This window comes from Danio aesculapii, chromosome 2, assembly GCF_903798145.1.
Source record: "Danio aesculapii chromosome 2, fDanAes4.1, whole genome shotgun sequence".
Lineage (NCBI taxonomy): Eukaryota > Metazoa > Chordata > Actinopteri > Cypriniformes > Danionidae > Danio > Danio aesculapii.
Genome location: NC_079436.1, coordinates 35,073,299 through 35,085,580, shown reverse-complemented (window position 1 = coordinate 35,085,580; position 12,282 = coordinate 35,073,299). Strand labels below are relative to the sequence as shown.

The window sequence follows — 12,282 nt, the reverse complement described above, 5'->3', positions numbered from 1 at the left end:
TATGAGTATACACTATAGTAGATATTTTGGTCCAGTGCTATGTACTATCAGACTTACCTGACTATGTCTAGACTCTCCGTATTTGCCGTTAAGGTTTGCACGATGACAGTTTTTGTACCACCAGGCTCCCTTGTAGGACAGTGCACAGTTGGTGACAGCAATGTCATTGTCTTTGTCCTTAGTAGAGAAAGGTCGGCTCTGGTGGTAGCTCAAAGAATCACCTGGACCAAAAAGAGACCATATAAAAAAACAAGCTTAACCCTTACAACTCTTTCAAGTAAGGTTTCACCAAGAACATAAACATTTTAAAGCGTATTTTTTGTGTTTTACAGTATATTTTCACTAAAATGTTCATTATTTTGTTCACATTTTAACAAATGAGGTTAATTCAAACGGTTGAATTTTGCTGAATATCTTTAGAAAAACCGTGGGAGTATGAAAAAATATAAAATGTTTTAATCGGAAAGTGAAAGTTAATGTTAATAAAGTAAACATATTAAGGTTTATGTTTCATAACTATGAACTTTGAGCAGTCATGAGGTTCATTCAATCATTCATTTATTCATTTTCATTCGGCTTAGTCTTTATTTCAGAGATCGCCACAGCGTAATGAACCGTTGTAATCTTGAGGTATATATTTAATTAACTTAATAAAATTCAGTTTAATTAAATAGGTTAATATTGGTAATTTTCAGATTATATGTTATTCTAAATTTAATACAATGTAAAAATTAGAAAAAAAATCACTTACAGAATAAAACAAACATGAAACATTTCACTCAAATTCCTAACTAATAAATACTGCACAATAAATCCAGAGAAGATACTGTATAATATCTGTAATTTTGGTCTATAATTAAAAAAAAAATCACTGTAATATTTTAAAGCATTCCTCAACTGCTATAACTGAAACTGTCTGCCATTCATTCATTCCTGAGAACAATATGGTTCAGATGCAATATAGTTTTAGTAGTAAAAAGTCATGTTGCTGACTGAACCAATAATTTAAAAACAGTATGAAGATTTTGAAAGCATTATGAGAATCTCAGCCTAAATATATCAACTGTGAAAAGTGTTTAAATTATTCACAGAATCCAACAAGTTATTTTCTGTCAATATACAGTGGCAAAACATTCTCCGGCCTCACCTGCGGTGCCATTGTACTCTCCTATCCTCAGTTTGTAAAGGCTCTTGGAGTCCCCAATAGAAAACCTGTCATAGTTGGCGTATACAGACTCCTGGCCATCCTTCATGTCAATACGCAGCTCGTAACGACCTTGAGCTGCAATCTTATGAATGTTGTCCAAGCCTGGATGGAGAAATGTTCAAAATAAATAAATAAATAAATAATTCAGAGACACAACTACAACACTATCTATCCCCCAGCCATGCCATCTCTGTGCACCAGCCTCTTAACATGTGAAAATGTTGACTTCAAATATGGTGCACACTGATAAGAGCTCATAATTTAATATAAAAGCAGCGCTCCTGTTTGGTGGTCCATCACACTCTCTCTGACTCTTATATGTTGTGAAGATAAGGAGCAAAAAGCTGCAGATAAACAGTCTGTTTATTGAAGATAATCAAATTGTCTGACTGTGTGGTGGAGAAATGCCCTGTCTAGCTAAAGACACAATCACTTTTTGATAGCGTAGATGTCGGCTGATAGCAGAACTCCATCTGTTTCATGATTATCTACAGTACGTGGATGTGCTGTACCTCTGAACTGTAACTAAGCCCTTAAACTCACCTCAGGATTTAAAGCCACAGAGTTAAACCCAGGAAGCAGAAGGATGATGAACCGGAACAGCGAAGGTAAAGATCTAAATCACCAGACATTTCCGACTCGTGCAGTATATGTAAGGGATGTCATTGTTGTAATAAAATGGGTACAGTATGGATAAAAAAATAAATAAAAAAACTCGCTGAAGTTTTAGCAGCATGCATGCCATTTTAGCAGCATGAACGCCATTTTTACTGACCTAATCAGTACAATCTCTGCAAGGCACCATTTTTACTTGATTAAAATCAGCCAGGCATCACACAGTGCATGATAACTTTAATATTACAGATTCATATCCCTTTTATCACCATTTTGGGTAGAGTAATGCACTTTAACTGCATGTGCACATTTAATACTGTTGTTTTAATTACCCTAAATAAATCATAATAGACAAATTTTAGTTTCAATGTAAAAGTACTGCATCAGTGCTTAGGTATGGTACTTTTACTTGTACCTGCACCTATATTGTTATTATTAGTAGAAGTATTAGTATTATAACAACTTATTTTTACACAACTTTTGCACTATTGAATAAAGAAAGATAAAAAGAAAAAAAAAGATGTAATAATTTGACTAAAAACATTTTGTACCATACATATTTTTGGGACTGCATACAATAAAAATGAATATGTACAGCTTTAAGACGACTCTCGACTCTTGTAGAATGAAGTCACATACATTGCTAAGTGTGATTTTATCACAGACTTCAACAAAGTGTAAAAATCTTGATGGTTCTTTGAGTTTTGTCTATATTTAAATTGACCTTTATTTTGTATTTTCTATTGGATTCAGCTCAGGTGATTGGCTTGGCCATTCCACAGCTTGATTTTCTTGGCTGTGTTTTAGATCATTGTCTTGCTGAAATGTCCACTCTGGTTTTATTCTGATAATGCAGATGTTGGACTGAAGCAGCTGATATTAATCTACAATGACGAAGGGTAGAGGATTGCTGAATAGCTCCTGAGAGATTTCAGCTACTGTCTGGGCTTTCACTGCCTTTCTATACCTCCCTTTCTTCATGTGTTTAATACCTTTTTTCTGTCATTTTATTTGATTACACACTAATTAATAATTAATAAACACTAATTAATTTTTAATATAATTAGATCTGTTTTAAAAATAATTAGATTTTCACAGCGGATGCTGTTCCAGCCACAACCCAACACCAGGAAACACCCATACACTCTTACATTCACACACTGACACTATGGCCAAATTGGTTCATCCAATTCACCTGTAGCACATGTCTTTGGGGGAAACCAGAGCACCTGGAGGAAACCCACGTGAACACAGGAAGAACATGCAAACTCCACACAGAAAATGCCAACTGACCCAGCCGGGATTCGAATCAGCAACCTTCTTGCTGTGAGGCGATCGTGCTACCCACTGCACCAATGTGATGCTCAATGTAAATATCAATATCAATATATTTTTATTATTATATTATAAGTTTTGCGAATACCAACTGAGATTATATTCTTAAAAAATTATTGTTCTATTATTGGATAATGTCAAGCAGAAACTGAAAATAAACTGAACTAGTTCTATGTCCTCTGTGTACAAACAGTCAGAATCTAAAATGTTTTCTAAAATCTTTTTTCCCCTCCACAAGTTTAGACTAAAATGTCCTGGAATAAAGCCTAACAGAGTAGAGGAGTCTATTACTTCTCAGAATGACTTTGTGCCTTCTTCCATAACACCATATCTCTATATTACTGTCTTGTCTGCATGGCTGAACTCCAGCTCCATTACTTAAACACACCATTCAGGAGAAACTGAGAGTCATGACCAGGTGAGGAAATACAAGGAGAGGCCAGTGAGAAACAGCACAGCAAAAACAGACCTGCTCTCTGCTTTGAATGCCTGAATGGGGCAGGCCAGAACAGTTTGTGTAGCTGATGAACAGACAGTGTTTGTTGGCGATGCAGGTCAGTAAAAGGTTGCAACTAAAAAAAGAAATGCATGTTGCACAGGCTGCTTTGTAAAAATGCTCTCAATAATTCAATATATCAGGGTGATGCAGGGTATTAAAATGAATGATTTCTTTATGAGTTGCTGAATAACCTTTTGTAATTCTTGAATGTTTTGGTGGAAGTAGTATAACCCATGTCTCCGGATACGGGTTTATTAATATTTTACTGACATTGTTGCATTAGTATACACTACAGTTCAAAATGTTAGGGTTGTTTAAAATCTTTTAGAAATAGGCCTTCTTTGATGACCAAAGCTGAATTAATTTGATCAAGGATTTTTTAATATTATAACAACTTAGAATAACTTCTATTTTAATGTATTTTAAAGTGTAATTTCAGTGATGGCAAAGTTTTCTGCTGCTTAATATTTTGTCATCGTTTAACAGGCAGCATTTATTTAAAAGACAACAATTTTTAAAACATTTTTTTATTTGTACAATTATGAATGTCTTTATTGTAATATTTTATCAAGTAAATGCATTGTTGCTGAATAAAAATGAGCTCAAAATGTTGAATGGCGGTGTTTGTAGTTGCAAAAATATGGTTAAAAATACAGTACAGTACATTCATTCATTTTCTTTTCGGCTCAGTCCCTTTATTAATCTGGGGTCACCACAGCGGAATGAACCTCCAACTTATCCAGCATATGTTTTACACAGCGGATGCCCTTTCAGCTGCAACCCATCACTGGGAAGGTTTTATTTAATTTTTTATTATTATCTATTTGTACTGTACTGCGGGCAGCACAGTGGTGCAGTGGGTAGCACAATTGCCTCACAGCAAGAAGGTCGCTGGTTCGAGCATTTCTGTGTTGGCATTTCTGTGTGGAGTTTGAATGTTTGCATAATAAAATAAAAGAAAAAGAGCCTGGGCATTACATAACAGCTGGGTTGGAAATCAAACCAAAACCCTCTGCACAGAAACAACTAGCCATTTCAGTAGCTATAGTATAACAAATAGATACAGTTGGTGACACACAAATACATACAACAGGTTGCGTTAACATACAATACAGTTGCATCGCATTTCCACCAGATGCAAGCAAGTTTCACACCTTTGCAAAGTTAACTAAATGTTTAACGGAAATTCAGATCTGTGGCACAGTATACAGAATAGTCTATTTTGATCATGATGACTGATTTTATCATGTGGTTATGATGTGGTATACAGCCCAATAGATGCATATCACACAAAACACCCATCTGCCTGCTATGTAATACCATAGCACGATGTAAATAAAAGCAGAAATACATTTGAAACTTTTTTGTATCTTCATGTTAAATCAGTAATGATTCATGAATCCTCTAAAGTCTATGCTGTTTTAAGCTGCTGCACCAATCAAATGTCACTAGAAACTATATAGGGTAACTCAAATCACAAGATTTGTTTTGTGACTTATTTTTCATTTTCTTTTCATTTAATGAGGAAATTTTAGCAATAACTGCTGTTTTGATTGTATTTGATGTGGCGAGACAGATCACTGTGTACAATATTTGATCATACACCTTTAATGATAGCTGTCACAAAATAAGTGTCACATTTGACCCTTTTAACAATATAACAGTGTGTAAGTATTAGGGGCCTTGTGTATACTACATTAGAAGAGAGATTTCGTATGCTTTAGAAAATTGTAATTATAAATGAAGTCATTTGTAGCCAGCGTAGTAAAAACAGCAACATTTTCTCTTCTAAAGGCATACTGAATAGTGAGTTCAAAATATATGTCATTCATTCATTCATTTTCTTTTCAGCTGAGTCCCTTTATTAATCTGGGGTCGCCACAGCGGAATGAACCACCAACTTATCCAGCATATATTTTTTTTGCAGCGGATGTCCTTCCAGCTGCAACCCAACACTGGGAAACATCCGTCCACACTCATTCACGCACATACACTACTTACAATTTAGCCTACCCAATTCACCTATACCACATGTCCACAGGAAACCCATGCGAACATATGGAGAACATGCAAACTCCACAAAGAAATGCTAACTGACCCAGCCGAGGCTCAAACCAGCGATCTTCTTGCTGTGAGGCGATTGTGCTTCCCACTGCACCACCGTGCAGCCATATAAGTATGTACTAAACCATAATTTCTGTGTACCTTTACAGTCCTAGTGTATTAAGAAACCACTCTTCAAAAGTACCGGCGAGGAGCTGCACTCTGCAGACAGTATTTACTTTCTGCTCATGAGCCGAAATCTTTCAAATGAGCTCCTTCCACACTAAATATAGTTAGACATATTATCCAGTCGTAAATGTCTGCAGAGGCATAATTTGTAATGTTTATTTTTTATCTGTAATTGAGACAATGCTATAAAATCCTCGCCGTGCTCAAATGCTACTTTTTTCCCTCTGAATTTTAATGAATATAATTATAGCTTTCTAATAAGATTTATGCATCAGGGATAAAAAGAAAAAAAGGCTCTCTATTGTTCAGCATCAAATTGGATTTTGATGAAAATAATTAGCGGATCATTTAAATAGAATCTGAAAGCCGAGAGTCACCAAGACAAACGGAGGGGTCCTGAAGCACAGGGCTCATACAAACACCAGATACCGCATGTATGAGGGCACATGGAGGATTTTCAAAGGACTACGCTTTGATGCAGCCTCTCGTGGCGCTAGAAGACTTTGTGTTATTTTCATCTTTATTCAGAGCAGCACCACACTGTCTATCCTTTGAAAGTGGCCTCTGTATAATGCAAGTAAATAGGAGAGCTATACAGTGTCCCTGGAGCAAGTTAGGCTAAGTACTGGAATCTGTTATTTAAGGCAAGACACTGCAGGCAAAAACACTGTCAGCTTTGAGATTTGCAGCTTTTTCATAAAGTGTTTTTCACTCTAATGGAAAGAAAACAGTCCCATTTTTAATGTGTGTATTTCCCTGTGAATTAGACTTAAATTATAATGTATATATTTGTAAAAAAAAATTCTCAAAATGAGTAAATCTTCACTTCAGCAACATTTGCATTCACCAAACTGCAGTTTTATTTCTATGTATATATTTTTTCTAAAATTGTTTACAGAGCTATTTTTATTATTATTCATATTTTGCCTAATTATGTACAACATTTTATTCTAACAGTTAATTCTTTCATTTACTTTCCTTTGCCTTAGTCCCATTATTTATCAGGGGTCGCCACAGCGTAATGAACTGCCAACTTATCCAGCATATGGCTTATGCAGCAGATGCCCTTCCAGTCGCAACCCAACACTGGGAAACAACCATACACTCTCGCATTCACACACATACACTACGGCCAATTTTGAGCCGAGCTCGAACCAGCAATCTTCTTGCTGTGTGGCGACAATCAGTGGAGGATTTAGGCATGGGCAATATGAGCGATCGCCCAGGGCGGCATCTTGCTGGGGGCGGCATGGGGGAAACAAAAAAGTGCCCCAGGAAAATCTTTGAGATAAGATTTACTTTATGCAAGTGTATTGAGTGGTTATCCAAGAATAAAGACGTTAGGGGCTATTCACAATTCAATTCACAACTCAAACAAGTTTGTTATTCTTTATGTGCAACCGAAACAACGCATGATGAAAACAAATTGATGCAGAAAGCCATTCCATCGCGCCTCACACACGCTAATCCTGATCCCAGTTGTTTAGTCGACAAAACTAAAGTTTACATAATATGATGATGATGATACTTTGACTAAACATGGCTATGAAGCAGAAAGGAGGAAAAATCAGGCAGGGAGGTAGACTTCATAACATTAATTCTAGGTCATGAGTCGGGTCTAAGACTACAGATAATTCTATAAAACATTTATTTTTTTGGTATTTTCAAAAAACTGTCATTAATATTTATGCAAAAGTCTTAGAATATTACTCCAGTTGTGTTTTTTACATTGTTGTTCAGTTACATTTAGAATTGATTTCTGATATTTTTAGAATAATAGTTGTATAATAATAATAATAATAATAATAATAATAATAATAATAATAATAATAATAATAAACAAATTGTTATATTTATTGAAAATAAATAAACACATTTAAATGTATTTATAATAATGATTTTAAATGCATATATTTAAAATATATATTTAAATATTTTAAATATATATAAAATCAACCACATAGTGTCTTTATTTCTTGGGGTTAAGGGGGATGTTTGGAGGGGTTTCGTCCAGGGTGCAATAAACCGCCACTGGCGACAATGCTAACCACTGAGCCGCTCTACAAAACAGTTGTGAATATTTTTCCTTCTTGTGTGATAAAAAGAGATACTTTGACTTCATCCAGTGTTCAGATCATTGAGCTAGAATTGTATGCAAATTAGTGTATATTTAATTAAATAATAGCCAATTTGCATAATTAAACAACACATTTTAGAAAACGTACACATATTTCAAATCAAGTATGGTGATAACTATTATTATTTTTGTACCCTACTCACTTGCAGTGTCTTGTTTTAAATGAAACACACTTGTGACTGTTAGTCAAGGGCACTCTAGGCTGACTTACATTTTTCAAGACGTATGCTTGAATAAAACACATTTGTAAGAAAGTGCTGAAAATTTAGAGATTAATGGGGCCTAAAGAAGGCGTATTATTAAGGTTCATCATGTAGCAGCCTTTTCTCCAGACAGCTGTAACTGCTCTGTCTATAATTCAAGTGTATTTCACATCTTCTCACCGAGCCAGAATTCGTCCTCCAGGTTGCCGAAGCCGATCTTGTAGTCAGTCCACTTTCTGGAGAAATCAGTCAAACCGTTTTGACGTCTCTGAAACACCTGAAACACAGTCATCAGAGGTTTTAGCTGCCGCACAACACTATAAACCAATTAAATGTAGTATAATGGGCCTCATTCAGTAAATAAAATAGTAAAATTAGTGAAATACGCAAAACACAGGCCTTCATGAAAACTGTTCTCTGGATTGCATCGTAAACATCAGATTTTAAAAGTGTATGTATGTTAATGAATTCCAGTCATTCGGAAATAGGATGCGAGAACACACTCATTCACCATAAGCATAATCCCTTAAAAATGATAACTATGCAAGTTACTTCCAGAAACTTAAAATGCACAAAAGACTTAAATAAAAAATAAATATTGAATATACCATTAAGGTCCACCAAACTAGGGATGCACAATATATGGTTTCAGCATTGATATCGCAATGTGATCATTCGCAATAGTCACATCACAGGATATATGCAATGTTGAGTATGTATTATAATTCATCATTTGCGTGTGTTTTTGATGCTTGTGATTGTATAATGATTTTAAAAGCATTCAGGTATTATTTTTCTTATTCAGGTGCTGTACTTGAATTCTGTTAGACTCTGGAAATGACAAAACGCTTTTTTGTATCTTTTTTGATTGTATTCATGGAATGTTATGCATAAAAATACAGAAATGCACTGCAAATAGCACAGACCACAACGAAAATGTGTCGGGGGGGACCCCAAAAAGTTTATAGATTGCTTATTAGATTTTATGGAGATGCACTCCCACTGCAGAATCATCCCAATCGATCTAACATTATAAATTCTTTCCAAATAGAGATATTAAGTCAACTGGTGAAATTGTATTCTTATCTCAATATATACAGCAAAATAAAAAAACATTGCAATGTCAGACTTTCCAATAGCATGCAGCCCTACACCAAACCATTTTAAGCCAGCTTCAAAATGTCAAGCTCTTGACTAAAAATGGCCAGCTGGTCGCGCCTTTTTTAGCGCTGTTTTTGGCAGCACATTGTTTTTCCAGCTGACAATATAGTTGCTACAATTCAACCTGCAACAGTATGCTTTCTCAGCATCTTATTTTGAAGAATATTTCTGAAGATGAAAATGAAGTAGACAGTAAAATGTACTTCTCCTTTGTAGTTGAGTTGTTGTACAAATATAGTAGGATGATTGATCGGCATATTTGTTCAATCCCTCTCCAATTTCCTGAACGGCTGGGTGACAAGCCATTGCATTAAAAATTTTGTGTATTCAGTTTGCCAAGAGAAACACAGAGGTTTTACACCACATTTACACATGATAGGAAGCACCTACAATGTACATTTCTTTCATACCAATTAACATTTGGAAAATATCTGAAATATCTGAAAATGTACATCAGAATTACACAAAACCATGTTCTGCTTGTGATTTTTGAACAAGGCCCATTGTGTTTTGGGGCAATATGGAGCACCTGAATGACAATGTATCCCAACAGTGTCCTTTTATTGACTGAATCTGCAATAAAGGCAGCTGTGTTGGTGGTCATGACCAGTAAAGACCAGCTGTAAAGAGCAGAATGGGCAATCACCAGCATATGCTGTGTTCTGAATACTGGTCTCTGGGTGGAGAAAGATGGCAGGTCCTAAAATGTACTCTTGGAAAGTGCTAAAGGCAATTATAGTTATTTGCCAATTGGGTGATAACTTTATTAGGACAGACAATATGGTTCAAGGTGAATAGCAAAATCAATAGTCTGACCTTCGCTGATGTAAGTGCCGTTTGTCTGGTTAAAAAAAAACTCAGCTGAAAAAAAAAATGGCCAAAATAAAATTCCCCAGCCCCCCAATATGGAATGGTAGAGCTTATCTTGTTTGTGATAATAAAATGTCTAAATAACAAAATAAGTGCATAAATAAATACATACCAATAAATACTATTATTTCATATTAATAGCATATACAAACAATATTAATTGTTTTGTTAATTGTTATTACTATTATTAAATTAACAACTAATAAATAATACAATTAATAACAGATCTATATAAATTACATAATAATATGAACTTGTATATGATAAGTAATTAGTAATTAAATAAAAATGTAATACATGTATTTAAATGAATGCAATTAACCGATATGAACAGTACACTACCTGAAAAAAGTGTTGTCGCCTATCCAAGTTTTAGGAACAGCAAATAATAACTTGACTTCTAGTTAATCATTTGGTATCAGAAATGGCTTATATGAAAGGCAAGGCCTCTAGATTACGCTTATTTTACCAAAATAAAATATGATCATGCCTTGATTTTTAATTATTTAATTAGGAGAGTAAGGTATGACTTTGCTTAGATAAATGTCTTGTCAATTAACAGAAATAATGTACAGTATAGAATATAATGTCATGGTGCAGTGGAAAAAAATATATTGTGTATGACTCCCATGAGCTTGAAGGACTGCATCCATACACCTCTGCAAATAACTCATTAAAAAAGTCATCTGGAATGGCAAAGAAAGCATTCTTGCAGGACTCCTAGAGTTCATCAAGATTCTTTAGATTCATCTTCAATGTCGTCTTCTTCATTTTACCCCAGACATGCTTAATAATGTTCATGTCTGGTGACTGGGCTGGCCAAACCTGGAGCACCTTGACCTTCTTTGCTTTCAGGAACTTGATGTGGAGGCTGAAGTATGGGAAGCAGAGCTATCCTGCTGAAGAATTTGCCCTCTCTTGTGGTTTGTAATGTAATGGGCAGCACAAATGTCTTGAATTCTCCGGCTGCCCCCATACTGAATGTAAACCCAAACCATGATTTTTCCATCACCAAACTTGAGTTTCAGTAGATCTTATTCAGTATTTGTGATGATTGGGATGCAGTTCAACAGATGATTTATCAAAAAAAAAAATCCACCTTCTGCCACTTTTCTAAATAATCAACTAGACTTTTGTCAGGCAGTGTATATAATCAATGATATTAATATACTCTAATTAATAATATTAAAATTCAAATAAATACAATTATTAATACATTTCATCCACTAATAATATGTAAAACAATAATTTCAATGAGCTTTTGTTTTTCCAACCAGTTTGAAAATTGGTCTAATCTGTTGTATTCCACATCTGGCAGATCTATAACAAGCTATTTCGCGTAAATCATGCCAGATGATTAGCACAAAACAGATAGGGTCAGATCTCTCACTCACTATCCAGCCGCCTCCATCAGTGGTCATGTCACAGTAAACCTGTACGCCTTGACTGAGGTCTCGGTTGACGTAGACAGTGTAGATCCCACCTAGAGTCTCTCCATTTAGGAGGTGTTGCGCGCAGTTCTGTGGCGTTGGAAACAATCGGTTTCCTGTGGAAGAAAAAGGGTTGAGAAATATTCAAAACAACAGAGCTAAACAAAGCGAGGGGCCACTGGGAGGTTAATGAGAGGTGATTTGCGACCACAGTGAAGTGTGAATGTGTTGGTGTTATGAAATACTATATTTGGAGAAAGGTTGCTTGTAAAGTCACAGAAACACAAGGCATTAAATGAGCAATGTGCACAGATGCGCTGAAGGTGTCGAGACTGATTTGTACTTTATGCTGTTGATGTGATATTGTGCATTGGAATGTAATGAGGTGAATGAACCTAATTTGAAGTTTACAGGAGATGTGGGATATCTGCCCCTGTTGTAAAAGATTTGAAGACAATGGAGCTGGTCTCCTGTAGAGGCCTGAATGTAAACTTGTTTTGCATAAGTAATGTACATATTTATTTCCAGTTTATACAAATATGAAAATTAGCTTTTCATTTATCAATCCTATTTAGGATATAGGCAAGCTTTTT

General features: G+C 35.2%; 1 protein-coding gene across 1 annotated transcript in view; it reads right to left on the bottom strand.

Moving 5' to 3' along the window:
• Positions 1-12,282, bottom strand: part of tnr (tenascin R (restrictin, janusin)) — a 249,180-nt gene that overhangs the window by 8,339 nt on the left and 228,559 nt on the right. The window contains exons 20-23 of the mRNA XM_056478025.1: positions 11,654-11,805; positions 8,409-8,505; positions 1,148-1,309; positions 58-221 (exon numbers count right to left, since the gene is read on the bottom strand). Of these exons, the coding sequence (XP_056334000.1) occupies positions 58-221; positions 1,148-1,309; positions 8,409-8,505; positions 11,654-11,805 (575 nt within the window). The remainder of the gene's footprint in view (positions 1-57; positions 222-1,147; positions 1,310-8,408; positions 8,506-11,653; positions 11,806-12,282) is intronic.